The 18,671-nt window shown below is 40.2% G+C and overlaps 1 protein-coding gene across 1 annotated transcript; it reads right to left on the reverse strand.

The window, feature by feature from the left end:
* Positions 1-17,036: 17,036 nt before the first annotated feature.
* Positions 17,037-17,936, reverse strand: LOC110261364 (vomeronasal type-1 receptor 4-like). Its single transcript, XM_021097566.2, has one exon. The coding sequence runs from the start codon at positions 17,934-17,936 to the stop codon at positions 17,037-17,039; it is 900 nt and encodes a 299-aa protein (XP_020953225.2).
* Between the last annotated feature and the right edge of the window lie 735 nt (positions 17,937-18,671).

The following is an 18,671-nucleotide window of genomic DNA, read 5'->3' on the forward strand; positions in this document are numbered from 1 at the left end:
AAACACAAGAGCAGAAAACAAGAGAAGAAGATAATAAAAAAGACCAACAAAACCAAATCCAAAACAGTTAATAAAATGGCAATAAGAACATACATATCAATAATTAACTTAAATGTTAATGGACTAAATGCCCCAACCAAAAAACAGACTGGCTGAATGGATACAGAAACAAAACCCATATGTATGTTGTTTTCAAGAGACCCATTTCAGTTCTAGGGACACATATAAATTGAAAGTTGAGTATTTCCCATCGTGGCTCAGCAGAAACGAATCTGACTCGCACCCATGAGGATGCAGGTTTGATCCCTGGCCTTGCTCAGTGGGTTAAGGATCTGGCATTGCCATGAGCTGTGGTTTAGGTTGCAGATGTGGCTCAGATGCTGCATTGCTGTGGCTGTAGTGTAGGCCAGTGGCTCCAGCTCCAACTTGACCCCTAGCCTGGGAACCTCCATATGCCATGGATGTGTCCCTAAAAAGGAAACAAAACAAAACAAAACAAAACAAATTGAAAGTGAGAGGATGGAAGAAAATATTCCATGCAAATGGAAATCAAGAGAAGGCTGGTGTGGCAATACTCATATTAGACAAAATAGACCTTAAAGTATATTATAAGAGACAAAGGAGGACATTACATAATGATCAAAGGATGAGTCCAAGAAGAGGATATAACAACTGTAAATATGTATGCACACAACATAGGATCACTTCAATGTATAAGGCAATTGCCAACAACCTTAAAAGGAGAAATTGATAATAACGCAATAATAGTGGGGGATTTTTACACCCCACTTACAACAGTGGACAGATCATCCAGACAGACAATTAGCCAGGAAACACAGGCTTTAAATGATGTATTGGACCAGATGGACTTAATACATGTTTATAGAACATTCCATCCAAAAGGAGTAAAATACACATTCTTCTCAAGTGCACATGGAACATTCTCTAGGGTAGATCATATTCTGGGCCACAAATCAAGCCTCAGTAAATTTAAGAAAATTAAAATAATATCAAGCATATTTCCCAACTTCAATGCTATATGACTGGAAATCAACAGAAAGAAAAAAACTGCAAAAAGCCCCACAAACAAGTGGAAACTAAACAACACACTAGTCACAACCAAAGGATCACTGAAGAAATCAAAGAGGAAATTAAAAAATACCTAGAAACAAATGACAAAAAAAGACACAACAATCCAAAATCTATGGGATGCAGCAAAAGCAATTCTAAGAGGGAAGTTTATAGGAATACAAGCCTACCTCATGAAACAAGAAGCTGATCAAATAAAAAAACCTAACTTTACACCTAAAACACCTAGAGAGAGGAGAACAGACAAGACCCAAAGTTAGGAGAAGGAAAGAAATCATAAAGATCAGAGCAGAAATCAATGAAATAGAAATGAAGGAAACCACAGAAAAGATCAATGAAAGTAAAAGCTGATTCTTTGAAAAGATCAACCAAATTGATAATCCAGACTCATCAAGAAAAAAAAAAAGACAAATAAAATTACCAATTACCCAGACTCATCAAGAAAAAAAAAAAAGACAAATAAAAAAAAATTAGAAATGAAAAATAAGGAGTTCCCGTCGTGGCGCAGTGGTTAACGAATCCGACTAGGAACCATGAGGTTGCGGGTTTGGTCCCTGCCCTTGCTCAGTGGGTTAACGATCCGGCGTTGCCGTGAGCTGTGGTGTAGGTTGCAGACGCGGCTCGGATCCCGCATTGCTGTGGCTCTGGTGTAGGCCGGTGGCTACAGCTCCGATTGGACCCCTAGCCTGGGAACCTCCATATGCTGTGGGAGCGGCCCAAGAAATAGCAAAAAAAAAAAAAAAAAAAAAAAGAAATGAAAAATAAGTTGCAACAGATATCACAGAAATACAAAGGATTGTAATAAATTAATGCAAGCAACTATATGCCAATAAAATGGACAACGTAGAAGAAATGGACAAATTCTTAGAAAAGTACAATCTTCCAAGACTAAACCAAGACGAAATAGAAAAGATGAATGGGCCAATCACAAGTACTGAAATCGAAACTGTGGTTAAAATACTTCCAATAAGCAAAAGTCCAGGACCAGATGGCTTCACAGGTGAATTCTACCAAATGTTTAGAGAAGAGCTAATGCCTAACCTTTTGAAACTATTCCAAAAAATTGCAGAGGGAGGAACCCTGCAAAACTAATTTTCTGAGGCCTCTATCACCCTGATACTAAAACCAGATGAATATACCACCAAAAAAGAAAATTACAGGCCAATATCACTGATGAACATCGATGCAAAAATCCTCAGCAAAATACTAGCAAACTGAATACAACAATACATTAAAAAGATTGTGTACCGTGATCAAGTGGGATTTATCTCAGGGATGCAAGGATTCTTCAATATCTGCAAATTAATCCATGTGAGACACCATATTAACAAACTGAAGAATAAAAACCATATGATACTCTCCATTGATGCAGAAAAACTTTTGACAAAATTCAACACCCATTTCTGATAAAAACCTCCCAGAAAGTGGGCATAGAGGGAACTTACCTCAACATAATAAAGGCCATATATGACAAATACACAGCTAACATCATTCTCAATGGTGAAAAGCCGAAAGATTTCCTGCTGAGATCAGGATCAAGACAAGGATGTCTGCTCTTGCCGCTACTATTCAACATAGTTTCGGAAGTCCTCGCCAGGGCAATCAGAGAAGGAAAAGAAATGAAAGGAACCAAATTGGAAAGGAAGAAGTAAAACTATCACTATTTGCGGATGACATGACCTAGAAAATCCTAAAGGCACTACCAGAAGACTACCAGAGCTCATCAGTGAATTTGGTAAAGTGGCAGGATACAAAATTAATACACAGAAATTGACTGCATTTCTATATACTAACAATGAAAGAAAGAGAAATTAGGGAAACAGTCCCCTTTACCATCACATCAACAAAACAAAATAGAATAAACCTACCTAAAGAGACAAAAGATCTGTTCTCTGAAAACTATAAGATGCTGATGAAAGAAATCAGAGGTGACCCAAACAGATGGAAAGATATACAATGGTCTTGGATTAGAAGAATCAGTATTGTCAAGATGTATATACTACCCAAGGCAATCTACAGATTCCATGCAATCCCTATCAAATTACCAAGGACATTTTTCACAGAACTCAAACAAAGTATTTTAGAGTTTGTTTGGAAGCACGAAAGACCCAGAATAGCCAAAGCCATCCTGAGAAAGAAGAAATGGAGCTGGAGGAATCAGGCTCTCGGACTTCAGACTATACTACAAAGCAATAATCATCAAATCCATATGGTACTGGCACAAAGACAGAAATATAGATCAGTGGAATAGGATAGAAAGCCCAGAATTAAACTAATCTATGACAAAGGAGGCAAGAATATACAATAGAGAAAAGAGAGTCCCTTCAATTAGTGGCGCTGGGCAAATTGGACAGCTACATGTAAAAGAATGAAATTAGAACACTTCCTAACACCATACACAAAAATAAACTCAAAATGGATTAAAGACCTAAATATGACAGGATACTATAAAACTCTTAGAACATAGGCCAAATACTCTGACATAAATCATAGAAATATCTTTTCAGATATACCTCCTAGAGTAATGACAATAAAAACAAAAGTAAATAAATGGGACCTCATTAAACTTAAAAGTTTTTGCACAGCAATGGGAACCCTAAACAAAATGAAAAGACAACTTACAAAATAGGAGAAAATATTTGCCAATGATGCGACTGACAAGGGATTAATTTGATTAATTTCCAAAATATATAAATACCTCCTGCAGCTTACTACCAAAAAAACAACCCCATCAAAAAATGGGCAGAAGATCTAAACAGACAATTCTCCAAGAAGGACATACAGATGGCAAAAATACACGAGAAAAGATGTTCAACATCACTCATTATTAGAGAAATGCAAATCAAAACCACTGTAAGGTACCACCTCATACCAGTCACAATGGCCATCATCAAAAAGTCTACAAACAATAAGTGCTGGAGAGGGTGGGAATGTAAATTGGTGTAACCATTGTGGGAACAGTATGGGGATTCCTCAGAAAACTAAAAATAAAATTACCATTTGATCCAGCAATCCCACTCCTGAGCATCTATCCAGAGAAGACCATGGCTTGAAAATATACATGTACCCCAGTGTTCATTCCAGCATTGTATACAATAGCCGAGAAATAGTAGCAACCTAAATGTCATGGACAGAGGAGTGGATAAAGAAGATGTGGTGCATATACACGATGGAATATTATTCAGCCATAGAAAAAAGTAATAGCATTTGCAGCAAAATAGATGGACCTAGATATTATCATGCTGAGTGAAGTTAGATGGACACCAACATCATATGCTATCACTTAATATGTGGAATCTAAAAAAAGGATACAATGAACTTAGAGCAGATAGTGACTCACAGACTTTGAAAAACAGTTTCCAAAGGGGACAGGTTGGGAGGGCGGGAAATGGGCTGGGAGTTTGTGATAGAAATGCTGTAAAATTGGGTTGTGATGATTATTGCACAACTATAAATGTAATAAAATTCATTGAGTAAAAAACACACTGTAATGGGAGTTCCCACTGTGGTGCAGTGGGCTAAGGATCTGACTGCAGTGGATTGTGCAGCTGAAGAGGAGAGGGTTTCATCCCCAGCCTGGCACAGTGGGTTAAAGGAGCTGGTGGTGTTGCAGCTGTGGCTTGGATTCAATCCCTGTCCTAGAAACTTTGATATGCTGTGGATATGGCCACAAAAATTAAAAAAAAAAAAAAAAAAGAACAAAAAAAACCCCCCAGCATAATGGAGTTGTCTGCTGGCACAGTGTGTTGAGGATCTGGTGTTGTCACTGCAGTGGCTCGAGTTGCTGCTGTGGTAATGGTTCAGTCCCTGGCCCAGGAACTTCTACATGCTGTGGGCGAGGCCAGCAAACAAACAAAATGCACTATTTGGCAGTGGAAATACTAATTGATTTTATGACAGAAGTGGAATGACATCTGCCAGAAGAATCGCTGAATACCATGTCATACCCTGAACTGTGATACTTGAAATACTAATGTGTGATAAGGTAATGTGGCAAGGAAATAAATATTACTAATATCAAATCCTAAACTAATCTGTTAACATGACCTCAAAGGTACTAACAAGTACAAGATTTGTGAAACATTAATATATGGCATGTACAAAAAATTATAATTTTAAGCTGCGATATATTTTATGTACAAGTGAAGTTGTAAAGTTTCCAACTATGAGAATGTTTTAAAACCAGAGAATAGATGACATTATAATTTTATGCTTGATAGCTGCTATCTGAAACCCATGTTTGAAGTTACCATTGCTTTAAATTCCCCTTCCTTAATTTAATGGAAAATTCTCTGACCACAATCAAGCAACAATGGATGTTTTCAGTAGGAAACTATTAATATCTTTGTTAAACACTTCTATATTTCCAAGGGTTAGAGAAAGTATATCTGTTCCAGCAACTGACAATCATATACACTGTTTCTGTAAAAGATTAAATAATTCCTGTAGATTTATTCTACTTTTTGATAATAATAGAATTGCTAGTGGCACACCTATAGTGATTCTAATAATGTCCTCTATGATTTCTGTGGAAATCATACAGGACATAACCTGACTACAGATAGGTTTCTGAACTCCAGTCAGTAGTTAGATTCAACATCAGGTTTGATATTGTTTGGATTGAAAAGTAACAATCCCTGTTGCTAAGGATACACTAAGCAACATTAGGAGGCCTTGGGAACTGAAGCCTGGTCTAGCATCCTCATCTCTCTGACAGCTCAGCTCAGTCTTCAGATTTATTCCTCCTTCTGTGTTGCTTTGACACTGGCTTCCTTCAAACCAGAAGAAATCACTTTCTCCTGTCTAATCACTTATGCAGACTCCTAATACCCCCTGTTTCTTGCAGATTCTGCCCTCAGGCTGAAATAGCAAATACTCACTTGCCTTCCCCTGGTTGTCTAGACCGTGGGCTCAGTGTGCTGGTCACAACCCCCTGCTCCTGTGACAGGGAGGGAGGAAGGCAGGCCCCTAGATATGGATTGTGGTCTGTGACCTCCCCTCCCCTCCGGATTGCAATTACCTTTTCACCTGGAGCTGCCATGATGGGAGACAGGCTTGGGGAATGGAGGATATTTATGAAAACCTATTTTTTCCCAGTTACTAATTATACAACAACAATTAAAAGCTTGTAGTTGTTATTTCCAAAGGGACTATTTTAATATTTTAGAAAGGCTCTTTCCCCCTTGATTCCTGGAGGTAGACAGGGCCTCAAATGGAAGCATCAGTAAACACTGAGCTGACACAGGAAGCCCTGGAAGGGAATTTCATGTGTCTCATTATATAGTTTGCTCCTTTGCAAGTACTTTTATGAAAAACATGTTTTCTCCCTATTTTTGAGACCACTGATCTGTGCCTTACTTTAGATTATGAGCAAGAAATTGGGAAGGATTTTCAAAGAATAACAAGTAAAATGTAGAGCCTGATGCAGTAATTTGTTATAATATAAAACAAATTGTAGACCATAGCACGTAACATAGAAACCACTGGAGTTTTTTGCACAACTCACTGCCAGTTAATTTAGAAATCTAGGTGAAATGGAAAATTGCTAGCAAATTACACTTTATGAATAGGGACTTTCCCTTTCACCTCACAGAAGGGGTTGAAGGTCTAAACAGAAGAATATCCATAGAAGGAAATTTAAAGATATTTCTCACACAGAAAGGTAGTGGGATCATATGTCTAAATTGTCTGATTTTACCATTCCTTGCCTATCAGGGAAGTCAATGGTACTTCCTAAATTCAAGAGCAAAGAGTGTTTGCCAGCAACATAGGGCAGATTCCCCTCAAACCAGGAATGAAGACTGTGACCCATGGCACTGAGAAACAGGAGGAAGGTGGGCAAGGCTGGAAGGGCACAGTGTCACATTGGGCTCCTGCAAGTCCTTGCCCAAAGCCCAAAACTGAGGGAGTCACAGTGCCCAAAATATGTCCATACTTGTACTCAGATCATGAAGAAGATGAGAGATCTGAGTTTTGATCTCTGGCAACAGGACAGGAAGAAAAATTTCCTTGCTTCTGCCCTGATCCTCACCCCCCTTTAGCAAAGGTAATTAAGATCGAAAACAATGTTTCCAGATGGGTGCAGGGCATCAGTAGCCCTGAGCACCCTGGTGGGTAGGGGAACATGGAAGGGTACAGGCATTCATGGGATTGTGAGAAACAGCACATGTAAGTGTGCATAATCTTGGGAACCCATACAGGTAGTAGGGAAATAGGGATTTGGGGTGGTTTTGAGGAAGGTGCAGTAACCCACGGCAGACATGTGAAGTGCTTTGGGCCATGGTGAGTGCAAAATAGGCATTGGGGGTTTTTCTGCTTGCTTCCCTGAACACTGCTGACTCAGGGAGTATGTGCTCCAGCAGATACTGGAGCCCTTGTAGTGGGGACTGTATTTGAGGGTGCAAGTGTTAGGTATTTTCTTTTGCTGGCTTTTCATATTTGGAAGTGAGTGAAGGTTGTTGCCGTAACATAGGCTGACTCCGTACCCCGATTCCAAATGGAAATGCAGAGACAGAGTTGGGGGAAACAGAAAAAGTAGCTTTCATTGCCAGACAAAGAGGTGAACACAGCAGGCTAATGCCTCAAGGACTATGACCCCACCTCCCCAGTTAGAGGGTAGTGAGGAATCTTTTTTTTTTTTTTTTTTTTGTCTTTTGTCTTTTGTCTTTTTTTTTTTTTTTTTTTTTTTTGTTGTTGTTGTTGTTGCTATTTCTTGGGCCGCTCCCGCGGCATATGGAGGTTCCCAGGCTAGGGGTTGAATCGGAGCTGTAGCCACCGGCCTACGCCAGAGCCACAGCAACGCAGGATCCGAGCCGCGTCTGCACCCTACACCACAGCTCACGGCAACGCCGGATCGTTAACCCACTGAGCAAGGGCAGGGACCGAACCCGCAACCTCATGGTTCCTAGTCGGATTCGTTAACCACTGCGCCACGACGGGAACTCCATGGAATCTTACAGTGTTGGAGGAACAGGGCGTGATCAGCTCATGGACATTTTCCTGATTTGTTGGTGGTGAGGTCACTGGGAGTCAGTATCATCAACTATCTGGTTCCAACCAGTCTGGGGTCTTCGTGCTTGTGGGCGGCATCTAGTTGACTTCTTCCAGCAGTGGGGGCTTTGGCACCTGCAAAACAGCTCCAAGGACATGGCTCAGAATATTATGTATAGTGTATGAAGAACTGAAGGTTCTTGACTTTGTGTAATGGCAGAATTATTATTGTTTTCTTTTTCTCTGTGTTTTTTCCCCTTCTCTGATTAAATTAGTTCTTTGACTAAAGCTTCTAAAGATTAAAAAAGAAAGAAACTAGGTGAAGGACCTGAGTGGGGGGGGTGGGGATGGGGATCCATTCTGGGAAGACCTCACAGGTTCCCACACGGTGACTGCTGGAAACACTTAGAAGGAAATACCCTGTGTTTTATTGCACTTTATTGTTGTTTTATTGCACTTTATTGTTGTTCACCAACGTTGTTTATGTTTTTACAAATTGAAGCTTAGAAAATGGGATGTTCGGAAGAAAAGTGGTTTGGGGTTTTAAGAGGAGAGTGGATAAGTGTGTGGCATGGAAGGAAAAATAGAAGATGGTGACAGAGGCAGAGTCTGGCCACAAGGAGCCAAGGTACACATAGGAGGTGGACCCTGAGCAGAGCCTGTAGTTTCTGGAGCCACTTTATTTTACTCCCCCCCACCCCCGCCCCATTGTATCTTACTTTAATCAGTTGTTTGCTTCCATTGATTTTAACGTCTTATTTTGCATAGAGGCAATTTTAGATTCCCAGTAACGTGGTAAAACTTCCAAATGAGCATTGCACTAGGTTCTGGATATTTTTAAGTTATTGTCATCCAATTTGGTTTTAAGGAAATTAAGGATTTAAATTTCCTATAATGGCCATTGCTATTCTAATGTGTCCATTTAGTTAGAAATGCACATGAGAAAGGATCCCAGTTTTTAAACATAAAATTGGCCATCGTCCCTGTGTGTTGACAGAATACTTAGATGACTGGTATCCCATGTCTTAGAGGTTTTTCTGTAGAGTTAAGAAAAAATTTTCGACCAATGGAACAGAATAGAGAATCCGGAAATAAACCCTGACACCTATGGTCAATTAATCTTTGACAAGGGAGGCAAGAACATCAAATGGGAAAAAGAAAGTCTATTCAGCAAGCATTGCTGGGAAACCTGGACAGCAACATGCAAAGCAATGAAACTAGAACACACCCTCACACCATGCACAAAAATAAACTCCAAATGGCTTCAAGACTTAAATATACGACAGGACACCATCAAACTCCTAGAAGAAAACATAGGCAAAACACTCTCTGACATCAGCATCATGAATATTTTCTCAGGTCAGTCTGCCAAAGCAATAGAAATTAGAGCAAAAATAAACCCATGGGACCTCATCAAACTGAAAAGCTTTTGCACAGCAAAGGAAACCAAAAAGAAAACAAAAAGACAACTTACAGTATGGGAGAAAATAGTTTCAAATGAGGCAACGGACAGGGGCTTAATCTCTAGAATATATAAACAACTTATACAACCCAACAGCAAAAAAGCCAATCAATCAATGGAAAAATGGGCAAAAGACCTGAACAGACATTTCTCCAAAGAAGATATACAGATGGCCAACAAACACATGAAAAAATGCTCCACATCCCTGATTATTAGAGAAATGCAAATCAAAACTACCATGAGATACCACCTCACACCAGTCAGAATGGCCATCATTAAGAAGTCCACAAATAACAAGTGCTGGAGGGGCTGTGGAGAAAAGGGAACCCTCCTGCACTGTTGGTGGGAATGTAAACTGGTTCAGCCACTATGGAGAACAGTTTGGAGATACCTTAGAAATCAATACATAGAACTTCCACATGACCCCGCAATCCCACTCTTGGGCATCTATCCGGACAAAACTCTACTTAAGAGAGACACGTGCACCCGCATGTTCATTGCAGCACTATTCACAATAGCCAAGACATGGAAACAACCCACATGTCCATCGACAGATGATTGGATTCGGAAGAGGTGGTATATATACACAATGGAATACTACTCAGCCATAAAAAAGAATGACACAATGCCATTTGCAGCAACATGGATGGCACTAGAGAATCTCATACTGAATGAACTGAGCCAGAAAGACCAAGACAAATACCATATGATATCACTTATAACTGGAATCTAATATCCAGCACAAATGAACATCTCCTCAGAAAAGAAAATCATGGACTTGGAGAAGAGACTTGTGGTTGCCTGATGGGAGGGGGAGGGAGTGGGAGGGATCGGGAGCTTGGGCTTATCAGACACAACTTAGAATAGATTTACAAGGAGATCCTGCTGAATAGCATTGAGAACTTGGTCTAGATACTCATATTGCAGCAGAAGAAAGGGTGGGGGAAAAATGTAATTGTAATGTATACATGTGAGGATAACCTGACCCTCTTGCTGTACAGTGGGAAAAAAAAAAAAAAGAAAAAATTTTCAACCAACTTAAAGATCTTCTAGTACAAAAAGCTCAATTAAAGGAATTGACAAGCCAACCCCTGCCAGTCTCAATGAGACAGCTTGGTCCTGGAGGATCAGGTGGAAGGCTTTGGCTTCAGCCGGCCTGTAGAAATGAGTACTTCCCAAAGGTTTTTCAGGCAGAAGTCTGAAAAACCTGGCACCATTTCAGAGAAACAACTCCTGTTCCTGAAGGGATGGGTTGAAGGCAAGCCAGCTTCAGGAGAAGAAACCCCTGTTCTGGAGGAAACAGGCTGAATGAAGGCTAGCTGGATTTAGTTAAACAGTCTGATGTCAAATCTGATCAGAGTGCCAAACAAGTACTCCAATACAGAACGAGGTCTTAAATACAAAAGCGAAAGCTTTAAGTAGACTGAATAATGCCTAGGGAGCTTCAAAGAAGATATGAGCTCAAATTCAGAGAAAAGATGTACCTGCAAACTCCAGGTTTGGTGAGAAAAGCAGTGAGTGACAATGGACTCAACTGTGGGTCCTGCTTCTGTTTGCTTACCAGCCCTTTAGCCAGTGGGAGTCTTCTCTTCTCAATGGGCCATTAAAATGATGACGAATTGTTTCAGGTCTTGAGACAAAATGGACTTAAGAGAGTTCACTTTAAGCTCTGTCCACCTGGAATTCTGAAGGCAGATCATGATGGTCTGGAAAGCAATGTTGACCTGAGAGAATCTGCCAAATGTTGAGATCTGCAGAGAATGGCAGCTTGGGGTGTAAGCCACGGTGTGCCATGTGCAATTCCCCATGGGGCAAGAAAAGAAGATCTTAATAGAGAGGGAAAGGAAGATGGGAGAGATGGTGCACCAAGGGTCTGTGGCTTTTTATCGGTGAGTCATTTACAGGAAAGAAAAGGAGTCTTTCTTCCTTTTGGGCTCTGCTATCATTACAGGATATGAGCATTCCTTCTTTTGAACTCCCAACTCTACTTAATTGAAGTTTTTGTTTATTAAATGTTTACAATGTGTTCAATCTGTTGCTCATGTCTGTACCAAAGGAGAGCCATGTAGCCACTGGACCAGACCCTGAGTGCCATGCAAATCACCAAGTGAGGATGAAGTACTGCCTATAGGGAGACAGTGATTTCTCCAGGAATGTTATCAAAACAATATCTCAACCCCTTTTCTGTGTGATGGTTTTGACGTCCCACTTGCCAGACACATACAGATGAGATGTGATGTTGCTCTCTCTCTGCATTGCCCTCCTCAGTCCAGCTGCTGTGCTTTTCTCCAAGGCTTTGAGGCTCCCCCTGCATCCAGGATGATCTCCTAGTCAGTTAAGTGGCCTCCCAGGGTGAGGATTCCTCTCCTCTTTCACAGCTCCCTCTCAAGCGTGCTGGTCCCATCCTGATTCCTTTTTTCTCCTCTCTCTCTCTCTTTTCCCTTTGCTCTACCCAGTTATGGGGAGGGTTTCTTGCCCTTATTAGAGGTCTGAGGTCTTCTGCCAGGGGTCAGTAGATGTTCTGTGCAAATCATTCTACATGTATATTTTTTTTCCCTCAATGTTTGTGGTAGAAGGTGAGCACCACATCTTACTCCTCCATCTTGATCCCACCTCCCCCATGCAGGCTTTTTAAAACCTGCTTTGCTGAAATTTTATAAAGATTCTCCAGACATTTTAATGGCCATCCAATAAAGATATACTGTCATGCTTTTGTCTGAAATTCGTATCGGTGTAAGTGAATCCTAGCCCCCCCCCCTTTTTGAGGCCCTCCAAATATTCTGAGTTTCCTGGTTCTGCCAAGAAGTAACCTTTCTTACTTACCTGGTGAGGGCTGGGAACCGTCTAAACAAGGTACCAGGCTGCATTTCCAAAGGGTTTTATTGACTCCCTAAAGTCAACCTTAGTACCTTACAAGTGTCTGGTCATATCTGAGTCTATGCATTTCTTTATAAAATATGACATTCCTTTGGTAATATAATCAAAATTCCAATTATATCCTTTTATAAGGAGAACAGATTCTTTTTGAACTTATGCAAACAACTGTATTCCCCCCCCCCCAAATAATAACACTCATCTACAGTTTCTGAATTTTGGAGGGTTCAGGTAGGGAGAAAAATATAAACACTTTAGTTCTGCTTACAAAGTGTAATTTACCAAATTGCTTAAGGCATAGTTAGTTTAAAGAGAACAAGATTTCCTTAAATCTGGAGAAACAGAATATTAATAAAATCAGCAATATTTCCAATACAAACTCATCCAAAATTTTAATCATCTTCCTCAGTTCATTTATTCCCATGTGGAAGGAATTCTTTTTCTGCTTGATCTAACATTAGAAACCTATGAAGCCATTCATTTCTCTAGTAGGGTTCTGTAAATTCTTATCCTTTTCAGTGGTATGATTATAAAGTACTTGGGAAGTTTTCCTCCAGAGTACTCAGAATTCCTCTGAGAGACAACGCATTGGCAGAAAGTGGATGAATGGGGCGTTTGGGGCTGGTGGAAGCAAACTGTTACATTTAGAATGGATGGGCAATGGGGCTGTACTGTGCAACACAGGGAACTGTGTGTGATTGGGTCAATTTACTGTACAGCAGAGATGGAAGAAACATTGTAAATCAAAATTGTAACTTAATAAAAAATAGTTTAAAAAAGCATCTGTGTCAATAAGTTCAGTAAATGATAAAAGACTAAATCATCTGGTGGAATGAACAAGGGAATTTGGTTAGCTCTGTGATGCTCAAGATAATAACTAAAATTTTGACTCATAACTTTATACTAGGATGTACTCAGATTTTAGGACTTACATACAATTTCCAGAACGTTTGTATTAATAGCATTTATCCATACAATAGAACACAGAAAGTTTATCATCATTTTTTTTTGACAATAAACCTAATCCATTTAATATATGTGTTTTGCAAGGAGAGGAAAAAACAAACAAAAAGCAAACACCTTTTTTTTTTCTTTTTTTTTTGGGCCACACACACTGAAAATGGAAGTTCCCAGGCTAGGGGTTGAATAGGAGCTACAGCTGCTGGCTTATGCCACAGCCACAGCAATGTGGGATTCTAGCCATGCCTGCGACCTACACCATAGCTCAGGGGAACGCCAGATCCCGACCCACTGAGCAAGGCCCAGGATCAAACCTGCATCCTCATGAAAATTAGTTGGATTCATTTCTGCTGCGCCACAATGGGAACTCCTGAGAAAAAACCTTTTGAAATATTCCAGGTGTTCTCTGAAAACCCCAAAATTGTCCAAGTTAGTAAGACTTTATTTAGAATTACCTTTTGGGAAGTCCCCCTGCCCCCACTCCTGTGGCATGTGGAAATTCTTGGGCCAGGGATAGAACCTAAGCCTACAGCTACACCATTGACCTAAGTCTCTGCTGTTGACAACACCGGGTCCTTAACCCACTTTGACACAAGGAAACTCCTTAAGAGGCCTCAAAAACAGTTGGTCAAATAGCATCACCGTTCACTGTGAAAAAGCCCTTAGTCATCTATTTAATTTAAGTGAATTTACTGGCAAATGCAGAAAGTTAATTAGTTTAAAATGACTTAGCTTTTTAATGTTGAAAACACTCTTTATTTCCATTCTTCTAAGCAGTGACCTGATAAAGACAACAGACATAATCTTTATTTTTCTAGACAAAATACATTAAAATTCTGGAAACATTTGTTTACAATCTCCTATTGAGAACAGACCAATAGAGAAAGAGAATTTTGTCTTTTTAACAAAGAGAAAACACAAACTTTAATTTAGTGCTGGTTTATTTTTAGAACTTTTTGACTTGAAGTTCCCATCAGGGCTCAGCAGTAACGACCCCAACTAATATTTATGAGGACTTGGGTTCATTCCCTGGCCTAGCACAGTGGATTAAGGATCAGGCATTGGCATGAGCTGTGGTGTAGGTTGCAGATGCGGCTCGGATCCCGCGTTGCTGTGGCTGTGGTGTAGGCCAGCAGCTGTAGCTGCGATTAGATCCCTAGCCTGGGAACTTCCACATGCCCTGAGTGCGGCCCTAAAAAAACAAACAGCGACAAAACCCAAACCCTTTTACTTAATTAATTATATTCATCTCAATCTTAGCCAGTTCCAACCACACATAATATTCTTTAAACTTATTTCTTGGAGTTCCCGTCGTGGCACAGTGGAAACGAATCCGACTAGGAACCATGAGGTTGCGGGTTCAATCCCTGGCCTCGCTCAGTGGGTTAAGGATCCTGCATTGTTGTGGCTCTGGTGTAGGCCGCCAGCTGTAGCTCCAATTAGACCCCTGGCCTGGAAATCTCCATATACTGCGGGCGCGGCCCTGAAAAGACAAAAAAAAAAAAGAACAAAACTTCGTTCTTTTGATTCACAAAGCTTTGACAATATTCTATGTCCGTTTTAGTTGAAATAATTGGCTTTAGGAAAAAAACCCCAGTTTTTCCTTAACAATAACATCTTAGTACCTTAGTATCTTATCCCAAAACATATTTTATTTCCCCTTGTTATTATAAGATTTAAGCTAAAGGTACATGCATATTTATGAAGGACTTTGGATGGTCTAAGCTTCAGTTGATGGACATCAAGAGGGTCAGCAAATGTCAACATCATGGACATTTAGGTTCCAGTTGATCTAGTGGTGAAGTCCTTGGTTAATCTTTACTGTTGAAAGAGAACTGGGAATCTTTATAATCGACACATTGTTTTTGTTATTGTTACTTCTCTTGCCTGAGAGCAGACGATGTTTCTGGATTCTTTTATTTTTTAAATTTTTAAATGATTTTTATTTTTTTCCATTATAGCTGGTTTATCATGTTCTGTCAATTTTCTACTGTACAGCAAGGTGACTGAGTCACACATACATGTATACATTCTTCTCTGTTTCTGGATTCTTTTTTTTTTTTTTTGCCTTTTGTCTTTTTAGGGCTGTACCCGTGGCACATGGAGGTTCCCAGGCTAGGGGTCCAGTTGGAGCTACAGCTGCCAGCCTACACCACAGCCACAGCAATGCCAGATCCGAGCCACGTCTATGACCTACACCACAGCCACAGCAACGCCAGATACTTAACCCACTGAGTGAGGCCAGGGATCGAATCCGCAACCCCGTGGTTCCTAGTTGGATTCATTTCCGCTGCCCCAAGACGGGAACTCCTGTTTCTGGATTCTTATCTTCCCATATCATCTTTAATTTTTGAGACCTGTTCAAAGATAAGCATTGTGGCTGGGCTTATTAGGTCACAAAAGTGTTTAAGTGAAAAATGGCTTCTCTTATGTCAAGAAAGCCATGCCTGGTTCTCTTTGACTGGGGACATGCTATGCTATCTGCTTCCAGTTCTTTCTACTTGTGACAAATGACACAACAGACAGAAACAAAGGAAAACAGTGACTACCTCTGGGAAGAAAGATCAGCTAAAAACCTGAGTATTCATTTACCAAAACCAGAGTTGCCTACCCTAAAGAACTCTCTAAAAATATTTTTTCTTGCTAATTTAAATTGAGACATAAAAGGGACGCTCACTAGTTTGCCTTCCAGCAGACCTTGCAGGCAGAGGTCTGGGAGGCTAACATGGTGAAAAATTTTACCTTCTGCTGACCTTTGTCAATGATCCAAGGTCTCAACTGCAGCTGCCTGGGGTCGGAAATAGGATCCAGCCAGTCTCCTTGCTGGCTCACCAGCTGTTGGGGAGGAGGAAAAATTCTGCATTCCTCTCTTGAGTGCTTGTGGCTGGTCAAATAATAAAAGGGATGTAAGTTATATTAAAAGGAGAAAAGAATAAAATTCGTGCCAAGAGAGATCTTATAGAACTAGGTCCTATGAAGAAGCCAAGGCAGGCAACTTTTATGCTTTTCAGGCAAGAAACGCTAAAGTGGAGGGGAACTGTCGGGGCACAGAAACGTGGGCTCAGGTGCTTATTTAGTAAAAATAAATTAAGCAGAGTTGACGTGGGAAATAGATGAGTAAAGAGGTAAGAAAACTTCTGTGCCCTCAATTTTATATCTTTGGTAACAAGATGTCTTTCAAGTTCCTAATACCTTTCCCATGGGACATTTATTTTCTGCATTCAGAGAGACTGAGAGGAGGGTCCAATTCTCCCTCTTTCATTGATCATTTCTTGGTAATTAATTTACAATAATGAGTATGTCACAGAGGCATACACTTGGGCAGCCTGTTCTGGCTCCCACACATTGTAATAGTTTCTCCATAGTCTCCAGATTGTTTCTGGAACCACAGTTTAAACAGGAATAGACTCTGACCTCCTCCATGAGAAATATTATTAAAGATTGAATTGCTTCTCTGTTAACTTGGTGACTACATCACATTCCTCTTATCATTGCTGTGGATGATGTTCATTTTGGAGTAAAACCTCAGTTTGTCTCGTGTAATGTCAAAATTTTGTGAGTGTCATACATTTAATGAGATGCAACCATGATCAACTAATTGTTATCCATATGCATATGATTTACATATTTGAATAGCACTGGGGGGGGGTTGTATTCCCTTCTAAGCAAAGCAGAACCTGCATATTCTGGAGTCCTGTCTCATGAGAATGTAGGGGCTTACAGATGGGAAACATGCAGCAATTAGTTTGGAAGTGACCTTCAGCCAGAAACTGGGATTACAAAATACTGAAAGACAACTGTGAATGCTAGTGGAGAGCGTCCACAAAGAAACAAAGAAGCACACCAGGACAAGGATGCTCTTGGTAGCTGTGGTCTCAGGGGAGGGTCTAGCAGGCTGAACTTTCCCGTGAATGTATCGGACCCGCTGCTTGTGCCTGTGCAGGAAAAGAACCATGGAACCACTGGTCCAGACCATCAGCCCCAAACGGAAACCATCATGGAATAATACAAATGGCACATAGACGGTCTCTGTGTTTTGGATGTAAACCACTGAGTAACAGTAGGAATGATCTATATACTTTGTTCTGCTCGTCTCGTTCCATCTGTCAGTTGTATAAAAAGGAGTAAAAATATTGAGCATCATGTTCAAGACCCAGCAGAGGATACTGAAGGTGCCCAGGTACCTGGGAGCTTTTCCCTGAAGCTGTGCCCACCTGGAGTCCCTGGGACTGATCATGATCACCTGAAAGACACTCAAGATGCAGGTGGTGCCAATGGACACACCTCTACTCACTCTGTGAATGTAAAAAAGAAGTTTGCATCCAAAATCATCGAGGAAGTGTTTTGACCCCAAAGCTGCCAGTGTTTCAGGGATTCCCTTGGAGAGCAGAACTAAGAGGTTGGCCAAAGTCATGTGCTTGAGAATCAGATCTGTGGACCTGGATGTGCCTCCTGTGAGGTAAAGGAAGAGAAAATGGTAGAGGAGAGAGCAATTCCCCAGGAGGCCAGCTGTGGTCTGTAACAAAAAGATCATTCCTATTGCCCAGTCCTTGGTGTCCATTCTGTCACATCCCGGGGATGAGCTTCTTCTTCTGAGCCAGGGACTATAAGGTAGAATTCTGTCACATCAGTGGAACTTGATCTTCTTGGGTCATCATCTTCACTTTGATTAGTTCCCACTAAAAAGTTATATGCAGTTCTTCACTTTAAACTTGTGTCTGGCAGTTGAGTGTGTAAGAGCATGAGAGCTTAAAAATATGGATTAGTATTAAAGTCATGTATGTAATATGTCTTGTCTATAAATTTACGCATCAATACCTGTATTTTCGTTGAGAACACACAGTACACTGAGGCAGATTAAGGTGAATGATGTTCCAAGTTTCAAGCCTTTAAAAAAAAGGTGGAGTCTAGAACCTTTTTAGATGGGTGAAATAACATTTAAACCAAATTATATTTCTAAAATTCTTATTATTTGATTGAAGTATATTTGACTTGATATTGTGTTAGTTTCTGATGTATAGCACAGCCATTTGGTTATACATCTATATGTATATATGTATGTTTACATCATTTTTCAATTCTTTTTTTTTTTCTTTCTGCTTTTTATGGCCAAACCCGTGGCAGCATATGGAGTTTCCCAGGATAGGGGTCATTTTTCAATTCTTTTCTGTTACAGTTTATTGGACGTTATTTAATATAGTTCCCTGTGGTATACAGTAAATAATTTGTTTATTTTATATTTGGTAGTATATATCTTTTAACACCATACTCCTAATATATCCCTCCCCTACCTTTT

Source organism: Sus scrofa, chromosome 6 (genome assembly GCF_054392235.1).
Source record: "Sus scrofa isolate SSC_HxYL_T2T_F1_AM1 chromosome 6, Sscrofa_HxYL_maternal_Yorkshire_Landrace_v2.0, whole genome shotgun sequence".
In the NCBI taxonomy this organism is placed as follows: Eukaryota; Metazoa; Chordata; class Mammalia; order Artiodactyla; family Suidae; genus Sus; species Sus scrofa.

Bases quoted from the DNA above. Each gene is read 5' to 3' on its own strand.
- LOC110261364 (XM_021097566.2), bottom strand. From the start codon at position 17,936: ATGGACACCAAGGACTGGGCAATAGGAATGATCTTTTTGTTACAGACC.